This window comes from Podarcis tiliguerta, assembly GCF_965153285.1.
Source record: "Podarcis tiliguerta genome assembly, chromosome: 8".
Lineage (NCBI taxonomy): Eukaryota > Metazoa > Chordata > Lepidosauria > Squamata > Lacertidae > Podarcis > Podarcis tiliguerta.
In genome coordinates this window covers 3,995,182-4,021,669 of record NC_139541.1, presented here as the reverse complement: position 1 = coordinate 4,021,669, position 26,488 = coordinate 3,995,182, and the positions used below count along the sequence as shown (strand labels likewise).

The window sequence follows — 26,488 nt, the reverse complement described above, 5'->3', positions numbered from 1 at the left end:
ATAATTAGGTAATACAAAAGAAGACATTTTTTACATTTGCAAGAGAGTGAGATACTACTTGTGTAGTAATTTGAAGGGTTTTCCCCCAAAGGAAACTGGAAAAAGTGAGATTCTGATTGCTAAAAGCTCCTCCTCTTTGGAGCCGGAGCCTCCGGATCGGTGCCAGGAGTAGAGGGAAGATCACGGCTACGCTCCACGGCCACCCTCCCTATCCAAAGGGCTGGAGAAAAAACAAAAGGCTCCCTTAAAAGCAAAGGCCACCACATTCCGGGCTTTTACCATTAGAAACGCGTGACAAACGTGCATAATGTGCTGGAACCCACCGGGAAGCGGAACGCTGGGATGTTGGAGGAGACCAGTGAAATCATTAGGCATTAGAACCATTCGTGTCAATTTTTTAATGCCATTTTATTTAAAGACCAACCACCTCCACGTCCTCCTCCCACGAGCTCAGTGTGATCATAGCTGTCAACTTTTCCCTTTTCTCGCGAGGAATCCTATTCGGAATAAGGGAACTTCCCTTAAAAAGGGGGAAAGTTGACAGCTCTGCACTTGATTCCCCAACTCTCGGTTTTAGTCTCGCAACAGCCCCGCTGCAATGGAGATTAGGCTGAGAGGCAGCGACTGGTCCGAGGCCCACCCTTCACGTGGGCGAGTGCAGAATACCGCCCCTTGGGTTTCCACTCGACGGGCCAAGGCGGCCCCCTCCCCGGAGGAGGCTGCTTTGCTGGGCGGCCCGTCCCGCTCCTCCGCCCGGCCCGCGCAGGGAGGCGCCTCCGCAGAGCCGGAAGTCAGGGCTGCGCGGCGCTGCCTGGCTTGCCCTCCTCTCTTGGGGGGCCGAGCGGAAGGGCGCGCTCTCGCTCTCCCACCGCCACGTCGAGATGGGGCCGGGGCGCGTGCACGCTGCGGGTATGAGCGGGCAGAGGGCAGGCGGGGGGGGGGGGCGAGGTTCAGGTTCAGGCCTCTGGGGGGGGGTGCTGGGGAAGGGCCCCCCCCTTCTTCCTGCAAGCCCAGCTGGGGCGCAGCGCCCGCCCCCGGGACTGGCACCGCGTCTCCCCGTGGCAAACGCCCCGCGGTGGGGCGAGGAGGGCAGGCTCTGCAATCCCCTCTTTTAATTTCCCCCCCATGCCCAGGGCAGCGCTGGACTGCTCGCCTTTGAGAGTGAGAGACAACCCGGGATAGCCTTAAGCTTTTTTCTGGGGGGACGCATACCCCTAAATATTTTGTGAATCTAAGTTTGGACTCGTTGAGGAGCAGTGTTTCAATATGAGCAGGAAAATGAGAGTACTTCTAAACATTTTTTTTAAAGGAAAAAAAGCACTGGCCTTAAGAGAGTTGTGTCTCACTGGTCGCCACTCTGCCCTTTTAGCCATAGCTGTCAACTTTCAGATTTGAAAATAAGGGATCAGCAGCCTCTCCTATCCCGGGACAGTCTACGGGATATCTAACAATCCGGGAAACAGTGGGAGATGGCGCTGGAAAAGGGAATTTCCCACAAAAAAAAGGGAAGGTTGACAGCTATGCTTTTAGCTAGCAACCAGGGTAAAGGTAAAGGGACCCCTGACCATTAGGTCCAACCGTGACCGACTCTGGGGTTGCGGCGCTCATCTCACTTTATTGGCCGAGGGAGCCGGTGTTTGTCCGCAGACAGCTTCCAGGTCATGTGGCCAGCGTGACTAAGCTGCTTCTGGCGTTTACCTTCCCGTTTACTGCTTCTGCCATTTACCTTCCCGCCGGAGCGGTACCTATTTATCTACTTGCTCTTTGACGTGCTTTTGAATTGCTAGGTTGGCTGGAGCAGGGACCGAGCAACGGGAGCTCACCCCGTTGCGGGGATTCGAACCACTGACCTTCTGATCAGCAAGTCCTAGGCTCAGTGGTTTAACCCACAGTGCCACCTGCGTCCCATATATCTTTTAAAAGCTTAGAATTGTAGAGTTGGAAGGGACACCAGGGGTCATCTAGTCCAACCCCCTGCAATGCAGGAATCACATCTCAAGAATCCCTGACAGATGACTATCCAAGCTCTGCTTAAAAACCTCCAAGGAGGAAGAGTCCACAACTTCCCAAGGAAGTCCATTCTACTTCATTCACTTTTATGGGCGGGTGGAGTAAAGGGTGCAATAGAATACAGTCTGGGGGGGGGGGCTCAACATTCTACACTCCCCCCACCCCAGCTCAGCCTTCTCCTTCCTGCCTGGGCTCTGTCCCTTGGTCACACCAGAGTGTAAGGACAAGACTTGGCCAATATGTGCAACAAGGTGAAGTAGACAGCAGGATTTGGGGGGGGGGGGGATTTTATCAACAGCCAGTTTGAATTTGCTGTGTGTGCGTAGCAGTGTGCTGGTTTTCAAAATGCAGATTCTCCCATTCCTTTGCCGTTGGCAACCTCTGGTCTCTTTAATTTGAGAGGCACCAGAATTATACCAGCAGAGGCTACTTTTCCTGTTAGAAGGCAGTAGCTTCCTCTGTCCCCAGGTCACAGGAAGTCAAGCTGTCTAGGGCACCATCTGCATGAGAACATAGAGCCTGCTGCTGCGTCAGGGGGTTGCCTAAGGCCTCTCAGCACCCTTCACAAACTACAGCTCCTGGGAGTCTTTGGGGCAAGCCTTGACTGCTTAAAGCGGTTTGATGTGGTTTGATACGGCTTTGGTCAGTATTGTTCAGATTTGGGACCATCTCAGTCGTACTCAGGGACGCGGGTGGCGCTGTGGGTAAAACCTCAGTGCCTAGGACTTGCCGATCGTATGGTTGGTGGTTCGAATCCCCGCGGCGGGGTGAGCTCCCGTCTTTCGGTCCCAGCTCCTGCCCACCTAGCAGTTCGAAAGCACCCTTAAGTGCAAGTAGATAAATAGGTACCGCTTTATAGCAGGAAGGTAAACGGCGTTTCCGTGTGCCTCTCTGGTGCCGGTTCGCCGGAGCAGCTTCATCACGCTGGCCACGTGACCCGGAAGTGTCTCCGGACAGCGCTGGCTCCCGGCCTCTAGAGTGAGATGAGCGCACAACCCTAGAGTCTGTCAAGACTGGCCCGTAGGGCAGGGGTACCTTTACCTTTACAGTTGTACTCAGCAATTCTGGCATTGAACTCAGGGCTTTTGCATGCAAAGCAGATGCTCTGCCGCTGATCCACGACTCCTTTTCTCCCTCTGGGGTGCAGCTGCCATCCTTTTCATCTTATTTTTGCAGGCACTCAGCTGTCAGAGTCTCCTGCCAGCCAGAAGAGGCGCAGCAACAAAGAGGAGGAGCCTGGGCCCTCAACCCCCTGCAGCTGGACCAAGCGCCTCCTGGGCTTTGAATGGGCCGATCTTTCCAGCTGGCACCATTTTGTCTGCTTACTTAACAGGCCGACTGACCCTGCGGCGCTGGGCATCTTCCGCTTTCTCTTTGGTGAGTCTCTTGCCTTAAGAGTGCTGGCCCTGGGAGGCCGGTGTGGACTGGAGAGTGCTTGTAGGCACCTCAGAGTATTGAGATGCTTGATATCTGTAAGGATAAATCTTTTTGACATAGGTGTAGTTTAGGCAAGATTCCAGGATGCCAACTGCTTTCAGAAAGATGCTGATCTGTGCCCACAGCGGCAGTTTTCCACAACCTGGTGCTTCTGGGGTATTTTTGGATTACAACTCCCCTTAGCCAACGGAGCACAGACTGCATATTTGCTATCAGGATGGATTTAAGGTGCTCAGTTTGGTGTATCAAGCCCTTGGTAGCCAGTCTGCTACTTGAAGGAGCACTTTGCCCCATTGCTTGCCTTAAGGTGGAGAGGCAGTGCTGATAGTGCCATATCTGTAATATAGCAGGGCCTCCTTGGTAACAGCTCCCAGGATATGGAATGCCCTCTCCTTGGAGATTTCCTTTCTTATGCATTCAACATTAGCCTAAAATAATAATAATAGTAAGAACAGCGACAGCAGCAACATCTGGAGGCCACTAGGTTGCAGAAAGCTGATTTACAGTGTTCCAACAATTTCATACTGTATCCGCAACGCTCCATCCCTCCATGTGTGTCTAGGCTTGAGTCCCAGTTGACACCTGAGGTTCTGCTGCATGTTACCTTCAGCAGTAAAGCTCAAGAAACAGGGTCTTTGGGGTCATGGTGCCACACATGTGGCATTCCAGTCCCAGTTGCTGCCTGTCTCTAGGAGCAAGGGAAACATCTCATCTGGATCTTCAGAAAAGCTGCTGGAAACCCCTGTTATTGGCAATCATCATTTTCTTTAACAGAAGTAGGAAAGCAATTATAACACTAACAGTACAACATGATATAATAATAATAATAGTAATGATAATGATAATGATGATGATGATAATGATAATGATAATGATAGTATGGCAGGTTGAGAGGAGTTCCCTACCAGGACAGACTTTGCTCGTGTGCTCAAGACATCAATTCTATAAAACATATTTTGCTGCACTGTGTGAAATATGAGCAAGCCAGGGCTGAACTGATACTACCCTTGCTGGTACCTTTCCCGTGAAAATCAGAGGCTCACTATGTCAGGTTCCTATTGGAAGACCGGACAAACGCTAGAACATTAGCAGTGGCGAAGTTTTTATCGGTGGTTGCAAGAACCAGTGATCCCTATCTTTAAGTCTGAACAAAATGCTTGTTTAACCTGGAGGTACACTGTTTAAATTGTGCATTGCTTTGTAACGATTTGTTGGGTCTCTAGAACGTAATAAAGATTGATTGATTGATTGATTGATAATAATAATAATAATAAACATTACAGTGAAAGTATAGTTGCTTGAGAGAGCACTGCAGAACTAGGAGGAGAACATGATGCAGGGACACTTGGCATCATACACAATCTTATTTGTCACCTAAGGGCCTCCAAAGGTTGAGGTGTGAGTCAGGAGGGTGGACTTGACTATCTGCCTGACTAGCAAACACCAGAAGAGGCCACCAGGTATTGTCAAACCCCAATCCCATTGGAGCTTGGATTGTTTATTTGTGGGCTTTTCCTTTCCTTTTTGCTGTCATTGAAATTTAAAATGGTATGTTGTTTCATTCTCTGGTTCCCTCTTGTCACAAGCCCTGCTGTTGGTCCTTTGAGGCTGAATGGGGAGAGTGAAATACAGGTACCAAGCCTGGGGTGGGGAGGACAGGTGAGCAGGACAGGTGCAGAGTGTGTCACTTTCTTGCTGTTGTCAGGAATTGATGCTGAATTGACCCAGGCTGAAGACTCCACATATTCAGCCTCTGCAGCAAAATATTGGAAGAAAGGGCACTTTCTTTTCCAAGGGATGCTTTTGAGCACCTTGCCGTGAGTGCAGGAAACTTATCTGAGCTTGCCCTTGGGCTGGCAGGTATAAGATAGTGCTCCCTGCTAGTCCACTCTGTGTCGCTTGGTCTTCCTGATGCATCTGAAGTTTGCCACAGTTGAAGCCAGGAAACTTGGCTAGATTTATTTGATCCACCAATGCTGATGTTGTGCTATTTGCTCATCCTCAATGCATCATTTGATGTCCACTGCTTTCTTTGGAGCCTTTAAACTTGTGAGGATCCTCAATGCACCCTGTATTGAGATGTAAATGCATTAAGGCCTAGAAAGGGTGGTGGGTAGAGTTAAGAGAGAGCATGGCCATGTTGAGACCAGGAATGGGTGTCAAGAGCCGAAATTAGGTGGCTTTCCTCCTCTCCTCCCTCATGCTGTGTTTGTGACCTTTTGGGAGACGCTGGGTGCAGGATTCATGACTGTTTTTCTCTGCATGTGATGGCTGCTGCTGCTGCCCTCCTTTCACACACTCTCTGCCATATCTCTTTGCAGAAGGAATGTCTGTTCCTACATGCCTCTTTCTTTTCAAAGCTGCCCACAGGGCCTCTTTGCCAAACAAAATAGATGGTTTTCCTGAGAGCTGTAGGGGATATAATTTCATGGCGGTTGCAGTCCAGTTCAGTGCACAGGATGTGGAGGAATGCGCTGTTTTTTTAAGCTGTGGTGTTTCCCTCCTGTACTGGAGCCAGCTGGTTTTGGTGGCAGCTGCAGAGATGCCACATCCGTAGCTGGCAGCAGCTTTGGGCTTCTCATTTTGGGCCAGCGCTGCTGGCCTCTCTCTTATCAGAAGTGATAGGAGACTTTGGACCTGGCTAGCAGAGATCAGGGTGTGATCCCATCGTGGGCTGCACTGGATGGTTTGTCCTAAAAACCAACAAGGGGTGTGTTTGTGTGTGTGTGTGTGTGTACAGAATAACTGACCTTTCCTTTGAATCACTGCTGCTTTCAATGAAAAAAAATTCTACTCTGTGTTTTGAAACTCTCTCTGAGCCCCCTTCACTCTTCATTTGTGGCGCACATCTGGCAGTTCCACCTGACCCTCAGCATTTTCTGGAGTGGACTGCAGTAGCACATAATGTACCAATGTGGTGTGCTGGTTAGAGTGTTGGACTAGGGCTAGGTAAATGTAAAAGACCCCTGGATGGTTAAGTCCAGTCAAAGGCAACTATGGGGTGCAGCGCCCATCTTGCTTTTCAGGCCGAGGGAGCCAGAGTTTGTCCACAGACAGCTTTCCGGGTCATGTGGCCAGCATGACTAAACCACTACTGGCGCACGGAGGACTGTGACGGAGGCCAGAGTGCACTGAAACGCTGTAAGAGCCAAGGGTTCAGATCCTCACTGCAGGCCTGTTTCCTTCCAGTGTTTGACCCCATTCCACCCCACATCATTCTTCTCTCTGGCCCTTGCTTAGGCTTGTTGATGGCCTTGGACATTCCCCAGGAGCGAGGCCTGAGCCAGCTGGACCACAAATACCTGGATGGGCTGAAGGTGTGCCGCTTCCCCCTTTTCAACTTCCTGGAGCCCCTTCCGCTGGACTGGATGTACCTTGTCTACACAGTGATGCTGCTGGGTAAGGACACTGGGAGAAGGCCGGGGAGGTGGGGTGGACCAGCCCTGCAGTGTTGGCTCCGCCTTGTTTCCTGGGCTTTTGGGCCTTGTTGGGTTGAGTCCGGCTGCAGAAGGTGCTCTGGGGACCTGACCTTGCCTCCCTCGCTGCAACAGGTGCTTTGGGGATCATGCTGGGCTGTTTCTACCGCCTCAGCTGCCTGCTCTTCGTGGTGCCTTACTGGTATGTCTTCCTCCTGGACAAAACAACATGGAACAACCACTCCTACCTCTACGGCCTCCTGGGCTTCCAGCTCTTGTTCATGAACGCAAACCGCTACTGGTAAGGGGTACACCTTTGCTTTGCTTTCACCCAACAACCCTGATGTCAGGTTTTGCAGTGCCTCCTCTTTGCTCACAACGTGCTTATGCCGAGTAAACACCTTTCCTGGCATTTCAATTACACAATTTCAGCTTGACATTTGAACAGCTTGTGTCAGGAGTCCGGAGCAGGTCAGCACCAGTGTCAGTGAAGTTAGCTCTTTATTGCAGGAAACCAAAACAGTGCAGTGATCACAGCAACTCTTCCCAGTAGGTCTTGCTACATTTGTGGCCGTTGTGAGGACTGAAGGTGCCTCTAAGGCCTCCCAGTGCCTCTCTAAGGCCCTTCTTCCCCCAGTTCCTTCCTGCAGCCTAAGGCTCCTTCAACTTGTCGTTCTTTGCTCCACCCTCTTCATTTCTCTGTTTGTTCTGGGAGACCAGCAGGGAGGAGAGCTGGTCGCAACAGGAGGGGGAGCTTCCTTGGCTTCTTCAGCAGCCTGCCTCCACTTCTGCCTATTGACCCCCCTCTGCTTCTGCTTCTGCCACAGCCTCTTCCTGCTCACTAAATCCTGTTACGTCTTCAGCTTCCAACGCATCCTCCCAGTCTGCTCCCTCTTCTCCCTTCTGACCACTTGTCATCATTCCACCACCAGTCCTTGGGCTCTGAGCCTCGTTCCCCTGGGGGTTCCCCAGCTAGTGCCTTCCACCCCCACCCCTGCCTCTGTCTCCATCCAGTCCAAGACACTTGCAGGCTCTGGCATGAGGTCCCTAGGAATTCTCCAGCAGCCGGAGGAGGAACATGAGCAAGGACCTTACTTACTTTATCTCATAAAATGTATATTCCACTTGATTGGAGAAAGAAACCTCAAAGCGGTTTACAAAAAAGAATAAACCAGTGAAATAATTGGTAAAAATAGTTAAAAACAGCTATTCAAAACATTTTTAAAAATAATTAAAATAAATGATAAGCTGAAAACCAGATTAAAACACCAGTCAACGTTCTACATACAGTATCTGAGCAGGTTTACCAAACAAAAATGTTTTAGCAGGAATTGAAAATTGCACAATGAGATGCGCCTGCCTGATGTCAACAGGCAGTGAGTTCCAAAGTGTAGGTGCTGCCACACTTAGAAACTGCAGTAAATGCAAGTCGTTGATATTTAACTCATAAATCTTGTGCATGTCGTCACCAGCAGATGTTGGTCTTGCATTGCAAGGTATTGGCCACATTTCACATTAAACCACAGTTGAAAATTAACTACGGTTTAATGTGAGCAAGTAACCTGCTGGCGCACAGTGTTCAAGGGCGTCTCCTTTGCTGCTTCCCAGCTCCCGCCTTTGCCTTAGGAGAAGCAAAGCCTGTGCCTTGGCTTAGTGTTAGGTGAAAACTTGACCTTATTTCTCTCTGTACAAACCATATGTAGTAATCCAGTAGCAACCCTTGGCTACCATTCATGGTTTGCTTGGGGGGCAACAAACTACAAATCTGGATTCATAGGTAATGGCCTGGAATGTGCACCTTCACTGCGCTTAGTTTGCCCATGGCCAGCTCCAAACTGTGACAAAGACAGATTCCAGATGCCGGCTTTCTGAATGAGTCAGAAAGCCACCGGAGAAGTGACTGTGGCTTCTGGGTTTCAGAAAGATTTTGTGGACCTCTTGCAAGATCTTGCCAGAAACCGAATGCTGCAGCTGTGTGACCCTAGCAAGCAAGGCTTAAGCGGAGGTGTGGGGTGTGGGAGGCAGTGATGGGAGAGGCGGCAGCAGTTGACGAAATTGGATGGGCCACCCCTGACAGCACCACCTTTTTAATAAGTCTGTGTTGCGGTGGGCTGAAAATCATATTTCAGAATTCTTAAGTGCCATCACTCAGGAGAAGGCCTTAGGCATCCAGAACGCCTCTGGTACTGGCTAAGCTGATTTGGACCCCCCCCCACCTTTGTCTCGATTTAAAATGGTCCGTGGGTAGCTTCTCAGTCCTACTGGAGGCCTCCTGGTAATGCATCTCTTTCCTTTAGGTCTATTGATGGCCTCTGGAATCCACAGAAGAGAAACGCGCATGTTCCGTTGTGGAACTACACGCTGCTGCGCACACAGGTAAAGCGCTGCTGTTATTTCCCCCTAGCCCCCACCCCAGTATGCAGACTCCTCTCGGTGTCTGCACCGATGTGTCCTCTGGAAACCGTTGTAAACAAAAATCTGCCCTTTTCCCCTTATGGGGTATCCAAGAGCCCATACAGAGTCCTTACGTAGGTTCCCTATTGGTAGGAGAAGGTAACAGGGGCCAATCAGAGAATATTGAGAAGCAAAGCAGCTAGTAAGCCTGATCTTTATTGATCTGCTGCAACAGGGTCCTCACTCACCACATGCAGGAGGGAGGAGGAACCCAGAACCAAGGTGTGCCTGCCCTTATATAGACATTTTAAATTCCCTGCCCTTGAGCTCAAGACCACCCCTCCATACATCATACATACATCACAGAAGGGGTGTAACCTAAGGCCACCCCCCCCAGATACTTCATACCTACATCACAGAAAAGGCGGTCTACAGGAGAAATCTGAGTGCGTTGTTTATCTCGTCTGACAGGTTACCTGTTTAATGGTCACTTGATTGGGGAGCCTGGCCAGTCTTTTGTAATGATAAATACTTAGTTCCTGAGCCAGGTCACAGGCTCGCACCCTATTCAAACAGAGACATACCCTTAAGACAGGATTTGTGAGGAAAGAGACAATGGGGAGCTTTCCCACTTTTACCTTGCAGAGAAAACATTTGGTCAGTTTGGGAATCAAAAATGGTTTCAGGTCGGTCTTCCTGTGCTGATCTATGTACATGCTTGGTTGGTACACTTATGAACATTTAGCATATATCTAAGACCTCAAAATTCCTGCCGCAAACAAAGCAGCCTCTGTGTAGATGGATGAGCCAGGACCCCCCACCCCCACAGAAGCAGCATGGGCTCAGCATTGACACTGGCGGGCTGTGACTTTCCAGGTTTGCAGGCCAGAATCTTTCCCAACCTTACCTGGGGATGCCAGGAATTGAACCTGGGATCTTTTGCATGCAAAGTGTGCGCTCTGCTGCTGAGCAAGAGCTCGCCCCCTTCATTGGGGGATACGTAGCCGGGTCCTTTCCTCACCCCAAAGGTAGTTTGGAGATGGGCAACCCCTTTGCTCCTGCCTGATGTCTTGTGCTTCAGAATCTAACTCCCAGATTCTTGGCCTTGTTCCCGAGCAGATCTTCATTGTGTACTTCATTGCGGGCATCAAGAAACTGGATGCGGATTGGGTCGAAGGCTACTCCATGAGTTCCCTTGCTCACCACTGGCTTTTCAGCCCCTTCAGGTGAGGAGGAAAGGGAGGGAGGGAGGGAGGGAGGGAGGCGGAAGCAGTGAAGGAGAAGAAAGGTCAAGGAATCACACAGGTGGAAGGCTCCAGCCGCTCCCTTCTGCATCCTAGATTTGGGAGGGTGGAATTCCCATGAAGGGTCTGGCTTTAGCTAGGGATAATACTTACTAGTTTTCAATTACAATCCAATAATAACTGCATTATAACAATACCAATTTATAATACAATTATTAATACCAATTGTTCAAATACCAAATTATATAATTTAGACAAGGTGGCCCCCTGTGTGCTAGATTTGATGAATTGATTATTTGCTTTATTTCTGCGTTCCAGAATCTTATTAATTTCCAGTCATAATGATAATCCCTTATACAACAACTGCAATATTAAAAACTTCTATTCGTGTTGACACATTAAATGATTTATAAAGCTACAAGTGAGGAACTCAAATTAGATTCTTGTTCTTCCTGTGTGTGGCAGTTATTCTGTCTGTGGTGTTTCTTCCTGTCCTTGTAAGATGTTATATCTTTGTTTACCCCGGTTGTTGCTGTTATCCATCATGCCTTGGGAGGAACTGATATCCCATTGTTCCAGAAATTTCTCCATTGCTCTGTCTTGTGCTTCGTTGTTTTGCAACTTTCGCAACAGCTGCAAAAGTCACTCTGTCCCAATAAATAACCTGTTTTCACCATTTTCGCTCTCAGTCTGGGAAGAAGAGCGGTCTGTCGAATTGCAGATGACTCAGTAAAGAACCTTATCAGTTCCTTGGCAGTTCACAGACGCCTTTTATCCTTCCTTCCAACTGAAGATATATGATATATACTTCCAATTAAATTAAATTCCAAGTGCTCTTAGCATTATTCAGTTCACTCTGCAAATAATAAAGGATAGGGAAGAGTCGGCTCTAAGTTTCAATCATTAAGCCTTTTGCAAAATAGAGCTTCCCTCCCTTTCTCCTTTTTTTACACACACAGTTCCGTTTGAAATTATATTCCATATTTATAATCAAATTCTTTCATCCTCGCTTGTACAAATATAATTTGAACTAACATTCAGAGGAGAGTTGCAGAATCATAAATGTAGAGAATAAAACTTTAAACAAACCATAGGCTCCACTCTCTGCCCACCGTCTTTTTCACCAAATGAAGTCTTATCTTCAGTTTTGTTACGCATTTTGGGATCTCATCTCTTCTAGCACACGCCTGTACTTTAGTCCAATTAAGCTCCAGTTAACAGGAGAACCTTTGCTTCTTAATGGCGGCATTGGAGGGTTTCCGGTGGGCGAAATGTTTTTGCCTTCATCTCCTCCCTGCCCCCCACATTCCATGCCAGAGCGAGACCCAGGGGACTGCCAGTGAAGCCCCTTCCCCCTGTCCCTGGGGGGAATTTGCAAGGATAATTACCCTCAATCATCCTTGTTTTTCCTTCTCTCGCTGCCATGGAGTCTGGCTCCATTAAGGCAGAGAAGAACCAGAAGCCCCCCAGAAGGTCCACATTTTTAAGTGAGCTGACCTCCAACCACTTCGATAAATACACGGATTGGAATGTGATTATCCTTTGGACATGACCAAATTTTGTGATACAGTTCCTGGCGCAAAAATGTATACACACACACACACACACACACACATATATATTAATTTGCAGATTTAAAACTAAAATAAGTTTAGAAATGCATTTGTGATAAAATGCATATTTAAGTTTACAGTCTTACATGGGGCTTCAGTTCCAAAGGTTCTGCATTTACATGCAAACTGCATATACCCAAATGCTTGGAACTGCCCTGTGGCTAGTGGGGGGGGGGAGGGAGGGAGGGAGAGAGTCCCCAGTACTCCCAGAGCCCTCACGCCAAGTGGGTCTTGCACACACAACAAGCAAGGCAGAGATCTCTTTTCTTTTCTTCTTTTATAAATAATTTTTATTAATTTACAACAAAAACAAATCACACAATAATTTCACATCCAATTTTCACAAAATCTTTCTTTTCTGGACTTCCTTCAGCTTTTCCGTAAATCATTCGTAGTCATTTCTTAAGCTTGTATTGTCATTATTTAAACCTTTCTTTTTCTATTCCCTTTTAACAATACTTCTCGCATTTCACAGTGCTTTTTTAAATCCCTCTAGCGTTATTTGTCCCTCACTTATACTCTCCAGATATTCCACAAATTTTCCCCAGTCCTTGGTGAACTTTTGGACTCTTAAGTATCTAATCTTCCCAGTCAATTTATCCAACTCAGCATAGTCTAACAGCTTCCTTCTCCATTCTTCCATTGTCGGTATTTCCTGTTGTTTCCATTTCTGAGCCAGTAACACCCTTGCAGCCGTCACTGCATATTGAAAGAATTTATTATCCTTTCTCTTTATCTCATTTCCTAAAATACCTAGCAGAAAGGCCTCTGGCTTCTTTGTAAATGTATATTTTAATATCTTTTTTAATTCATTATATATCATTTCCCAGAAGCCTTTCACTTTCTTACATTCCCACCACATGTGATAAAAAGAGCCTTCTTTCTCTTTACATTTCCAACACTTATTGCATGTCTTATACATTTTCGCTAATTTTACCGGTGTTATGTACCATCTGTAAAACATTTTCATAACATTTTCTTTTAATGTCACACATGCTGTGAATTTTAAATTCTCCTTCCATAATCTTTCCCGGCAGAGATCTCTTTTCATGCCAGGTAACCCAAGCAGACATGGTATGAAAAGAGCTTGGTTGAAATCATGTGAGTTAAATGCATGGAAGATTTGATCATGCTGTATATTTAAACAAATATCTGCATGGGCTTTTTTTAAAAAAAGAAGAGATTTGTGGATAAACACATAGAAATTGACATTGCTGTGCATCCCTAGTCCTGAGAAAGGCTATTCACCTCCACCCACCACTTCTCAGTGATGCTGTGTCTTCTATCTCAGGTTGGTGCTTTCAGAGGAGATGACCAGCTTGCTGGTAGTGCATGGTGGGGGTCTCATGCTGGACTTGACCGCCGGCTACCTGTTGTTTTTTGACGCCACCCGACCCATGGCTCTTGTCTTTGTCTCCTACTTTCACTGCATGAACTCCCAGCTCTTCAGCATTGGTAAGTTCTCCAGAAGTCCAAACCACTCTCTTCTTCGCAAGAGGGTCAGGAGCCCTTAACTCCTGCCTTGTTTGGCTTTGGCCGTTAACCCTGCTCCTGCTCGCCTGTGGTGAGTAAGAATCCCTTCTAGGTAACCAGGCAAACAAGTTTTTTTGGCTGTTTGGAAAAAAGTGTGGGTGGTTCCTCACATCACCCCTCCCCCTTTCATAATATTAACAGGCTGCAAATTGCTAACATAGGTTCATGCAGAGAAACAAAAAAACTCACAGTTTATTTTTGGGGGGAGAGAGATTGTAGCTTTTGCAGACACTTGCAAGCCTATGTCAATGCCGTTTGGGGTAGTTTGCGTGACAAACATGGTAATAAAACTTCCTCCTCGTCTTTGTTTTTGCAAGGTGGTGGGTGGAAGATGGCAATTGTACCTAACCTTAGCATTGGGCTGGTATTGCAAACATCTCCTTCTCTGGCCTCCCTGTCCCAATCCGCAGAAGTCCAATTTCCTGGCTTTATTTCTTGCCCACAGGTATGTTCTCCTACACCATGTTGGCCACCAGCCCCCTCTTCTGCTACCCAGACTGGCCGCGCCACCTGATCATGAAGTTCCCAGCCTGCTTCCAAAAGCTCTTGCCCCTTTCAGAGGCTCCACAGCCCAGCCAGGAGTGTGTGTATGGAGGAGCAGGGCAGCAGAGGTTAGGCAGAGGAGCCCAGAAGCTGGGGTTGCGGCAGAAACTGGGGGCCATCTTCACAGTGCTGTATGTGCTGGAGCAGCTATTCCTGCCCTACTCCCACTTCATCACCCAGGTGAGACAGGCCTGCTTGGCAGAAGCAGCCAACGTGGTGGTGCCTTCTGGATAGCGTTGTGTTAATCATGTTTATTCACAAAGGCCTAAACAACATTAGTCAGACCCCACCTGGAGTCCTGGAACAATTTCTGGGCACCCCAGTTTAAGATGGATATTGACAAGCTGAAATGTGACCAAACTGAAATGGAGGGTGAATGAGGAGGTAAAGGGTCTGGAAACCAAGCCTTATGAGGAAGAACGGGGATGTTTAGCTGAGAAGACTGAGAGGTGATGAGATAGCCATCTTGAAATATATCACGAGGAAGATGGAGCAAGTTTACTATTGCTCTGGAGGGTATTGTGGGGTGTTTCTTAACTCTTGCAGACGTGCATATATACCGTATTTTTCACCCCATAGGACGCACTTTTCCCCCTCCAAAAATGAAGGGGAAATGTGTGTGCGTCCTATGGGGCGAATGCAGGCTATCCTTCAGGAAGCTATCCGCAAGCCTTGCGATCCCACGGGAGTTCCCGCCGGCTCGCAAGGCTTGTGGATAGCAGCCTGTTTTGGGGGCTGGGGGGGGGGAATAATCCCCCCCCAAAAAAACCTAGGTGCGTCCTATAGGGCAAAAAATGCGGTATATGGGTCTTGGAGCAAAAGGTGCTGGATGTTCTCATTGGACAGATAAGATCTTCCTTGACGTGGGTCCTCTGGGAAGCAGAAGATGACGGATCTGGGCTAACAAAGTGGGAGGGACTGAGGAGGCCCCACCTGAGCCAGTGCAATTCTTCCCATGGTGCATTTCTTTCCCAGCATTCCTGCAAGCTTGAGAGGTTCCCTGGTCCAGATCTACATTGAAATATATTGGTGCAGGATAGTAACGGCAGAATCTTAATCAGGATTGTGAGGTGAAATATCTGGTTGCTGGTAGCTTTTAGTCAGAAAATAATAGTCCGAAGTGGCAGCTCAGTGCATTGTCCCTGACTGTCAGGCTGGGAGGGTGAAGGAAGAAGGGAAACAACATCCTTCCTGGGAAAAGTCACCAGATTTCCTGTAATGGTTCTAGGGATTGCTCGTGCGTAAGTTGCCTTTACTCCTGGCTAGGTTGCATGGTTGAACCCTTTCTGTCAGGACAGCCTCAAGTTCCGTGGCTCCCTCAGTCGCTGGCAGAATCCGTCAGTGGGCGTTTCTTAAACCGCTTCCAGCATAGAAGCTGTTTGACGCCCAGTCTCCTCCCCCGTTGCCTGCGCGAAAGTTTTCTGCGCAAGGTGGGTGTGGGCAACGGAGTACTCGTGCCCTCTCCGCTGGTCTCCTGTGAAGAGTCCTGGAGCCACCTCTCTGATTCCTCCATCTCCTCCCCTTTCCCACTGGTGTTACGCTGATTACCTTCCCCAGCGGATGGGCTATCCCTCCTTCTACTAGGACCCTCTCCACCATCGACCGGGAGCCTCCTCTCCGCCTCCCGCTCCGATGGCAGTTCCCTGACATTTCCCCTCAATTCCTTGTGCAGGGCTATAACAACTGGACAAATGGACTCTATGGCTACTCGTGGGACATGATGGTCCACGCACGCTCCCACCAGCATGTGAAGATTACGTACCGTGATGGTCTCACTGGGGAGGTTGGCTACCTCAACCCTGGGGTCAGTGTCTCTTCTTTTCATTTGCAAGGGGGCAGGGGCAGCTTTGGGCTACTTCCCACATGGCAAACTGCAAATCAAATAATAGAATTGTAGAGTTAGAAGGGACCCTGAGGATCATTTAGTCCTGCAAAGCAGGAATACACAGCTGTCCCATACAGAGATTGGACATAGGGATACATTGCATGTCAGGACAGAGGCGCCAGCTTGCGAGGGCGATAGAGGGCGGGTGGGCAACATTGCATGTGCGACATCCCAATGTTGAGAGGAGGTGGGGGCTGAGCCAAACGCACGACTTCAATGGCTGGCATCTCCTCCTCTACCTCCTCTTGGCGCCACCACCAGCAGGTGGCAGCTTTGACCCTCCTGCCCCTCTGTGGAGGAGGAGGAGGAGGAGGAGTCGGCCACTGGAGCTGTGCTGTGCTCGACTCCACACTTCACCTCCATGCATTTAGAACATTGGGGGGCCCAGCCCCAAAATATGGGGAGGGGCAAAAGAATTGAGCCCACAAGAGCTGGTGCCCCTGGTCGGTTACATGGTTGTATTCAGACCACTGTACCTGTGTCAGTTTTAACTGCAGGAGTGTGATGTTTGTCAAGGCTGCCTGCTTTGTATCTCATAAAATAAGCCCATGCCATCTGTGACAGATATGTAGGGAAGTGATCATATGCTGTGTATTGCAAGTTGCTTTGAGTTAACTTTATGCAAAACAAGAAAAGGGGGAAACATGCAGGGCATATCTGGTGCCGTGGTGCAAAGCTCCCTCCGCCGCCCCCCCCCCCATTTCCCAGAGTTGTTTACCTTTTTTAAGGGAGGACAGCGCTGCCGGCAGGGCTGGAGGAGGCGGGCAGCGGCTGGAGGGTGGGAAAGAGGCGGAGGCTGGACGTGGCGGCTCCCGGCTCAGCTGGCCACTTTGTGCCGCAGTGGCCACGGCAGATGGAAGCTCCAGGCATGGTGCGGCATGGCGGAGGCAGGCAAGGGCGGCAAGCTGATGCCGGGAGGTGCCACGTCCAGCCTCCGCCTCTTCCCTGGCACCCTCCAGAACTTGACGCCCTGGCGTCCCGCGCCACTAGCCTCTATGGGAACATGACTAATTAGTGCAAGTAATAATCATAATTGGGAGGATCACTGCACAGCCCACCCACTTCAAAGTGGTTTCCTGAGGATCTCAGGAGATGGGAAACCTCCAAATGATACTTACAAATAATTACTTGTTGATACTTGTGGGTTTTCTGCCATATTTATATATACACACAAAAATACAAGCTGTTTCGTAGACCAAGATGCATCAATCTGGGATGCCTAACTTTCTTTTGGAATAAAAATCCAGGTTTTAGAGAAATAATAATAATAATAATAATAATAATAATAATAATAATAATGCCCATCTGACTGGGTTGCCGCAGCCACTGCATCAACCTCAGCTCTGGGAAAACTACAGAGTCATCTGAGCTTCATGCAATCGGAGAGGGCGCTTTGTGGCCAGACAGTCAATAGCCCTAGTTAACCCCACATTCCAGCGTGCCACCAGGGAATCGGCTGAGAGGCCATCAGAAAGGGATAATGCGTCTCCTTTGGAAGCTGTTTGGATCCATTAAGTGTCAGGGGCAGACCATTTGAATCGGGTTGCGGAGACGTCTACTTGCACCAGGAAGTGATCTGACCATGCCACTTCTTTTGTTCCACTGAAACTTAATGTCAGATCACCCACATCCACAGAGGTGAACACCAGATCTAAGGTGTGTTCATGGCTATGAATAGGGCCATATTTATTCAGAGACAGCTCAGTGGAGGCCATGCTTTCCATGAAGTCCCAAGCAGCCCCTTGTCAGGCCATGTCAGCATGGATGTTAAAATCAACCAGGACCACCAAGCCAGGTGTCTCCAGGAGAACATCCAACATGACCTGAAGCAGTTTGGGCAGGGAATCCTTGGTGCAGCAGGGAGGTCAATACACCAAAAGGAATCCTGTACTGCCCCTATTGCCCAACTTCCAGAACATGCACTCAGAAAACTGTGTCTCCCTAATAGGACGCCCGGTGAAAAATAAAGACTTCCTAAAAATCATTGCACCCCCCTCCTTCCCCACCCACATGATATGGGTTGCTGTGTGTAAGAGAAGCCTGGTGGATAAGCAGTAGCAAAAACAGGCTCATCTACCTTGTCCAAGCAAATCTCTGTTATAACATGCTAGGTCAATTCCTCCATCAAATCATGGATGGCAGCAGTCTTCTGAATCATTACTTTGACAGTGTCTTGTGGGACACCTGTAGCCATCTTGTCGGGGCCAGACCTGGAGGCAGGGATAGTCTTCAAACAACAACTAAACCTTCCTCAATAATGATGTGGTCTGGTCCAAATTCAGCAGCTGGAACAAATAATACATCTAAAGTGCAGAGAGGTGAATTTGCATGAGCTGCATAATCTTTGGAACCTTCACTTTCTAGCTGTAGAACTGTTGGGATTTTGGGTACTGATTGCTAGACCTTGCTGCTCATAAGACCTCTCACGGCAGCAAGTCTGTCCTCCTGCCCTCCCATTCTCCTCTTCCCTGCACCCCCCCCCCCAGCCTGCCACCCTTCCTGTGCCCCAGCTGAGACTTGCATGTGTTAGGGCAGGTCTTCACCCAGAGTCGACGCTGGAGGGACCACGCAGATATGGTGAAGCAGTATGCCACCTGTCTCAGTCAGCTGCTGCACAACTATAACATTTCGGAGCCGGAGATCTACTTTGATATTTGGGTCTCGATCAACGATCGCTTCCAGCAGAGGTGAGTAGGCTGTTCCAGCAACAGAAATGCCCTTGAGGTTGCTGCTTGCAATGACAGTAAAGCAAAACTGGGGAGCTTCCAGCCCACAGGCCCAATCAGGTCTTCCCCAACTGGCCAGCAGGCTGCTTTGGCCCGGCCATGCCAGCTGTGTGGCTGGTAAAGACATAGCTGTGCCAAAACCGGGGCTGCCAGGCCCTTCCTGTCATCTAATCAATGGCACCTGCAACGCCCCCTGCACTGTACACCAGCTGATCACTGGAGCTTTCAAAGCACAGTGCCTTTGCCTGGATGGTTTGATTTCAAGCCAGGTAAGGAGAAGCAGGTCACTTGATGTCATTGTGACATTGGGTGATCGGCAGGCGGACTGTCTCTTCACCTGTTATACTTGGTCCACGGGAGGTGGGGAGGGGGAATTATACAAGCTGCACTAACAATTCCAGTAAATTTGGAGTGCTGTACAAGTGTTGGGGAGGGTGGGGGTGGAAGTTAGGATGTTGCTTCCCATCATCCAGTTTCTTCGTAATGTCACTGACTTTGAGAAGACACTGGATAGAACATTGAAGAACCACCTGTCCCTAAATGAGTAAACCTCTCATAAACTCAAGCTGAGCCCATCCTGCAAAGCTTGGTGATGAGCCAAATGTGGTCTGTGACTCAAAAGATATTCTGGAACTGAGTGCATGGAAGGAACAACAGCCGTATTGGATCGGAGGAACACAGCCATGCAGGCAGAGCCCTCTTCCTTGCTAGTTATATTGACTTGACAATGGCCGGGGTCCCTCTGATTTGAGTATCTTCACTTTGCCCATGTCGCCCCCCTCCTTAGACTCTTTGATCCACATGTGGACATTGTGAAGGCTGAGTGGTCCCCTTTCCAAAAGACGACATGGGTGAAGCCTCTGCTGGTTGACCTGTCACCCTGGCGGACAAAGCTACAGGAGATTGAGGACACCCTGGACAACCAAACCGAGGTGGTCTTCATTGCAGACTTCCCAGGTACGCCTGTGCTGTTTGCCTTCTCCTGGAAACGGTATCCCTGTTTAAGCCAAGTCTACACAGTACTCTTTGGCATGTTGCCTTTTGCCGGTGTGAGCAAGTTGCCTTTTAACTGCCTGTGTAGGGAAGCCATTTCAAGAGACTGGTGAATCCTCACCTGGGGGTGGTCTTGGGGTGTCAGAGCAGCCGTGGTCTTGGGGCTGCTCCTAGGCGCTCTGTTGCATTCCAGCTGCTCATCTCCCAGTTGTCCCCCATGGCAGGCCTGCATCTGGAAAACTTTGTCAGTGAGGACCTTGGCAACACTAGCCTTCACTTGCTGAAAGGGGAAGTTGCAGTGGAGATTGTCAGCACGCAGAAGAACCACACGCTGCAGGAAGGAGACAGGATACAGGTGAGGAGGAAGAGAAGGCTGAGAGGTGATATGATAGCCACTTTCAAATATCTGAAGGGCTGTCCCGTGGAAGATGGAGCAAGCTTGTTTTCTGCTGCTCCAGAAGGGCTTCAAGTTACAAGAAAGGATATTCCGACTAAACATTAGGAATGGCTTTCTGACCATTTAACTATGGAACAGAGTACCTGAGAAGGTGGTGGGCGCACCTTCCTTGGAGGTTTTTAAGCAGAGCTTGGAGGACCATGTGTCAGGGATTCTTTAGCTGTGATTCCTGCATTGCAGGGGGTTGGACTAGATGGTCCCTGGAATACCTTCCAACTTTACAATTCTATGGTTCTATGAGGACCGAGCTGAGCCTTCGCAATTGGAGAGCAGGGGAAGGGAAGCCTTTTCCAGCCGCGTCCAGGACCACCAGTGATCCTGATGCTCTGCCCCAAAGCACAAAGGAAAGGCAATGGGCATCTAACCACCTCTCGACCACCTCACATCCCCCGAGCCCACTGAAGTATTGGAACCTTCACCCCATGCGCAATATTTGCATGCACTGCTGAAAGGCCGAGGCTTCATGGTCAGGCACATGCTTTGCATGCAGCAGGTCAAAGGTCCAGTTGCCCAGAATCATCTCAAACAGCAGCAGAGCTGGGAAAGACCTCTGCGCTCCTGTGACCCAGGAGCCAATCGGGGGATCAGCACTGGCTCAGATGGACCACTGCTCTGTCATTTATACCACATTAAGGGCTTGTCCACACTTCCACTTGTCCTGTGTCTAGAAACACCAGGTCTGGGTGGTTTTCTGCTTAACTGAATGCTTTCTAGGTATGGGCCTGAACACTTTCCATGGGAAAAGCCTCTCTTGAGTGTTTAATCAGTCAATGACCATACTAAACTGCTGCTATATCTTAAAAAGCTGACTATCTCAACTTCAATATAGCCCATTTTCTCTTTTGAACTAAATATGGCCCCTCTTGTGCCTTGTGAGAACTCAGAATCACAAATACAAACAAACCATGACCAAAGGAAATAGTTTTGAAAGTAGTAGGAGCAGAAAAACTTTACAAAGCAAGAAAGGTGTTTTGCTCTAGGCTCTTGCCTGGTCAGTCATAAATAAGCAGTCAACATGCTTGGAGGAACCTGCTCCAGCACTCCTCTGCCTCAAAGCACCCCCACCCCAGTAATGGGGAGTCCTGCCCATTTTGGGAACCCCTGCTGTGGATGGTGGGGCCCACGCAAAATGAGGCCAGGGCCCCATGTTGATATTCCAACTTTGCTCTCTTCCTCTTGGACACAGCTGCCGCCGGGGAGATATCACAAAGTATTCACAGTGTCCCAGGAACCGTCCTGTTACATGTACATGTACGTCAACACCACAGAGGCGGCTCTCGAGCAGAACTTCACTCGGCTGCAGGAGTTGCGGGAGAAGGTGCAGAATGGGACAGGTAAGGCTGAGCAGTGGTTGGGGGGGGCAAATGAACTGGGGGCCTCAGAAGGTCTCCCGGCTGCACCGCCAGCTCCAGGGCACCAGCCTCTGCTGACACAGTCCTCCTCTATTTCACGGCTGCTGCTGGGACAGGCCAAGGACTGGCCTTGGGCTCTTCAGTCCCAAGTGGAAAGTTCAAGGTGCCTTCAGGTGCTTTCAGAAGAAATCATGAAAACACCTGCTGGTTTCTTCCATCCAGTCCAGCATCCTGTTCTCACAGGGCACAGCCAGATGCCTGAAGCAGAATTCCACAAGCAGGGCGGGAGTGTAGTAGCCTCTCTCACCTGCTCCCAAACTCCCACAAACTGCCTCTGAGGTGAAACATAGACATTGTGGCTAATAGCCATTGCAAGCCTTAAAGGTAAAGGTAAAGGGACCCCTGACCATTAGGTCCAGTCGTGGCCGACTCTGGGGTTGCAGCGCTCATCTCACTTCATTGGCCGAGGGAGCCGGCGTACAGCTTCCGGGTCATGTGACCAGCAGGACTAAGCCACTTCTGCCAAACCAGAGCAGCGCACGGAAATGCCGTTTACCTTCCCACCTGAGCGGTACCTATTTATCTCCTTGCACTTTGACGTGCTTTCAAACTGCTAGGTTGGCAGGAGCAGAGACCGAGCAACAGGAGCTCATCCCGTCGCGGGGATTCAAACCGCCGACCTTCTGATCAGCAAGTCCTAGGCTCTGTGGTTTAACCCACAGAGCCACCCACATCCTCCATCAATTTCTCTAATCCTCTTTTCAAGTTTGTGGACATCACTGCCACTAGTGGGAGTGAGTTCCATTGTTTGACTCTGTGCTGGGTGAAGAACTCCTTTAATCTGCCCTGAGTCTTCCCACATTCAGCTTCATTGAATAATCCTGAGTTTTAGTATGATAGAACTCCCTGTCCACTTTCTCCACACCAGTGATAATTTTATACAATCTGCCATGTCTGTCCCTCTCCCATCTCCCCTCCCTGCCAAGTCCCATTTTTTTCTAAACAAAAAAGTCCCAAACACTGCAGTTTTTCCTTGAAGAGGAATTGCTCCACCCCTTGATCATTTTGCTTGCCTTTTTCTGAAACAATGTCCTTTTTTGAGGTCCAGCACCTGAAACCACATAGAGAATATCCCAAGTGGAGTCGCACCAGAGGTTTACACAATAGCATTATTTCATTTTCAAGCGACTCTCAGACTTCTGATACTAAATCCTGATATTGCCCCCACCCCCAGAAACGGAGCCCCTCCCTCCAGAGCTACAGCCCATCTTGGACAGCTCCATGGAAAACGTGACGCAGGTGGACCCTGTCGTGGAGGCCTTTCTCCGCCGCCAGTGGCGCATGGAGGAGCTGCAGAAGCGCCGCAACGCCACGCTGGCCGAGCGCTTCCACCGTTTCATCGCCAAGAAGTACTTCGTCTTCCGCAGGAGGTGAGAAAAGCCTTCTCTTTCTGCACAGCGTCTGCCCTCCCTGCCATTTCTTGCTGGCTTAATCTGGTCCACTTTCTGGCTTTGGCAGCTGGATGTTGCTGTGGGCACCCTGTAGTCTGGCTGCCAGGGTGACTGAGTCCATTTATTTACTTCATGTTTTTGATAGCCTGCCTTTCTTCCAAGCTGGGATTCAAGGTAGTCTCCAACATTTAAAAATGTTGTTATAAAATACAAAGTAATAAAAGCAAACTAGTTAAAACCAAAAGTTAAAAGGCATCAGAACACATTTAGAGCCAGCAGTTAAAATATACAGTGGCCGCTCGGGTTGCAAACGTGATCCGTGTGGGATGCACGTTCACAACCCGCAGTGGTGCATCTGCGCACACATGGGTTGTGATTCAGCACTTCTGCGCAAAGTGCAATTTAGCGTTTCTGCGCATGCGCGACTGCCGAAACCCGGAAGTAACCCATTCCAGTACTTCTGGGTTTCGGTGGTCGGCAACCCGAAAAAACGCAACCTGAAGCATCTGTAACCCAAGGTATGACTGTAGTCTGCCCTGACAGCAGCCAGTGATCAGCACTGTTTGCACCTTGGTTTTTAAAAAAGGCCTCTCTAAACAGGAAGGTCTTAACCTGCTGGTGGAAGGATAACAAAGAGGGAGCTTGCCTCTCTTGGGAGGGAATTCCACGGTCTGGGAGCAGCCACAGAAAAGGCTCTCTCTCTTGTCACCTCCCAGCTGTGCCTCCCCTGTTGATGGGACTAAGAGAAGGTGAGCTCACCCAGGCAGGTTCATATAGAGAGATAGGATATTTTGAGTAATCTGGTCCCAAGTCATATAGAGCATAACCAGCACTTTGAATTGTGATTGGAAATGGACTGGTAGCTGGCAAAATTGTTTTAACAAGGGAGCAACGTACAAAGGGTTGTTTGTTTTTCTGGGGGTTCCTCTTCACAGTGCTGGTTTGTCTTACATTTTAGAAAAGGCCCTTCCCTGGGCACACAGTCTATGGTGGTGAAAATGCACAGCTTAGTCTAGGGCTAGGGAACTAAATCCTGACCTCCCCTGCAGGCCAACTTCAGTCTGTGGGTGGGGCCACCCACCTGTCAGTCACCAAATGTGATGGCAGCAAGAGGGGTTCTGCTCTCTCGGCGCCCGTCACCTGGCCTGCACTGAGAGCATTCTCACTGGCCGAACCAAATGGGGAATGCTCTAGGGCAGAGCTTTCCAAACTTTTCTGGATGGTGACACACTTTTTAGACATGCATCACTTTGTGACACGGTAGTTCAGTTTTAGTAGGAAACCAGAGGTTAAACTAAGAGCTTTCGCTCGACACACCTGCACATTGCAGCTAACGTGTCATGGCACACAGTTTGGAAAACTCTGCTCCGGGGCCACAATGTCATATGCTGATAATCATAAAACAAAACAGCAACAACAAAACCTTCAAATCAGTTTACAAAACGGATAAAACAATAATTATAATTACCAGCAAAAATGAATAAAAATTAAAGACTTTCGAAACGTTAAAATGTTAAAAGTATATTAAAACACACATCACCTTTCTAAACTTCAGCATAGGCTTGTCTAAACAAAAATGTTTTTAGCAGGTGCTGAAAAGATTACAGTGAAGATGCCTGCCGGTATCAATAGGGAGGGAGTTTCAGAGTGCAAGTGTTAGAATATTGAGTTCTAACCAGTGTGGAAAGGGTCTTATGTGGCACCTGCAACAGGGTCAGTTCCATTGATCTAAGCGGTTGACTGGGCATATACGGGGTGAGACGATCTCACAGGTAAACTTGTCCCTTGTTCTAAAGGGCTTTATATACTAATAGTAACACCCTGAACTTTGGCAACTAATGTAGATATTTGAGCAGAGGTCTTATATGCTGACAGGGTTTTATCCCTATCAGCAACCATGCTGCAGCATTCTGCACTAACAACAGCTTCTGGATTAAGCACAAGGGAAGCCCCACATAGAGAGCATTGCAGTAGCCTGCTCTTGAAGAAGCCATATCTAGTGCATGCAGACATTAAACTGATAAGGTGAGTTCTTTCCGTTTCTCTGCCTTCTCAGCCTCCTGATGACCTGGATTTCTCTGCGGAACTTGTTGTTGGGCCGCCCACCCCTGGAGCAGCTGGCACAGGAGGTGGCCTATGCCAACATGCAACACGAGGAGATCCGGACACCCAGCAGTCCAGACACCGTGCCAAAACAGCCAGGGCGTTCTGAACTCTGAGCAGCAGCCGTCGCTACCTCAGGTGCCAGCAGCAGCAGCAGGGAGGCTCTCGCAATGGGGCCAAAGGATGGGAAACTGGGGGAACACTCTGAGCGTGTAAAAGAGCCACTTGCTGGACTGCATGGCTTGCCCTCTCTGCCTTTTCTGGACTTCTGCTCTTCAACCAAGGCTCTTGTACTGGCTTGCTGAGACCCATTGCCTCCTGCCCACCTCCACTGGCCTCTGCTGTCTGGAGACTGGTGTATTAAGGGGCAGTGCCCCACCAGTGCCCTCCTCCTCAGTCTCACTGTTGCCTGTTGTAGATTCAGCATGGAGGAAGATGATGGGGACAAAACCAGCATTAGTGACAGAGATTTTCACTGTCCTTTTAAAAACACCCAGAGGTAGCTGCTCTCTTGGTCCAGAAGAGAAAAAACTCCCATATCCACAAGCTGGGCAATGCATTTGCAGGACCAATGAAAATGCTGCAAAAGAGTGAGCAGGTTTTTGAGGTTTCTGGAGCTGTTCATGAACCTGAATGTTAAGCCAAACTGTGAATGTTGGGAGTTTCCCCAGCATTACTACCTGAGATTATTTTTCACCTAATGTTGGTTGAAGTTGAAGGGGGGGGGGGTTGCCAGGCAGTGGGTTGGCTGGGCCTGATGGGAGATGTAGTCCAAAATATCTGGAAGGGTATTAGATTGGGGGTGGCTGCTCTATCACTTGAGCTCTGGACACACAGAGTTCCAATTTCACACAATTGGAAAGGAACTGGAAACCTTCACTGCCGTCTGGGTATCTATTACAGACGGGCTTACAGTAGGAGTCCTCAGGTCTGTCTAAGAGCCTTATAATTAAGTCTAGAAAAGAGAAGTTTGTGGCGAGCTCCAGTGTGACCAAGACAAAAAGTGTTCAATTTCTATTAAAAATTAAATTTTATGAACACGTGTGTGTCATTGATTGTCTTCACTGCGAGAGTTCTTTACTCACCCTCTTGAGGGGTGGTTTGACAGGGCTGTAGGCAAAATTGCCACTCTGGGTCTTTGTGGCATCTGGATGGGTGGCTTGGCTCGTGGCTGCCATCCCTGTGTATACTCTGACTCCATGTGTGGTTCCTACTAGTGGCTTATGCCTCTCCTGTTGTGCGTGGTGGGTGTCTGGGCTGTGTGCATCCCATGGCAATAGTTGCTTCATAGCACTTGAATTCAGGACCACCCAGTGAAATTGGACTTGGAA

General features: G+C 49.0%; 1 protein-coding gene across 3 annotated transcripts; it reads left to right on the top strand.

Annotated features, from left to right (window-relative positions):
- The first annotated feature begins 645 nt into the window (after positions 1 to 645).
- Positions 646 to 26,195, top strand: GGCX (gamma-glutamyl carboxylase). 3 transcript variants are annotated; one of them, XM_083453892.1, is made up of 15 exons: positions 646 to 909; positions 3,187 to 3,387; positions 6,688 to 6,846; positions 6,999 to 7,164; positions 9,161 to 9,239; positions 10,377 to 10,483; positions 13,406 to 13,569; positions 14,093 to 14,370; positions 15,863 to 15,994; positions 18,611 to 18,762; positions 19,589 to 19,758; positions 20,019 to 20,149; positions 21,438 to 21,585; positions 22,838 to 23,033; positions 25,111 to 26,195. In XM_083453892.1, exons 1-15 carry the CDS (start codon positions 882 to 884, stop codon positions 25,271 to 25,273), a joined length of 2,274 nt encoding a protein of 757 aa, XP_083310018.1. In that variant the 5' UTR covers positions 646 to 881; the 3' UTR covers positions 25,274 to 26,195. The 3 variants fall into 3 exon arrangements, with proteins under 3 accessions (XP_083310018.1, XP_083310020.1, XP_083310019.1); XM_083453894.1 differs by having other exon boundaries at positions 687 to 2,686; positions 3,060 to 3,387; XM_083453893.1 differs by having other exon boundaries at positions 788 to 909; positions 3,158 to 3,387.
- The last annotated feature ends 293 nt before the right edge of the window (positions 26,196 to 26,488 follow it).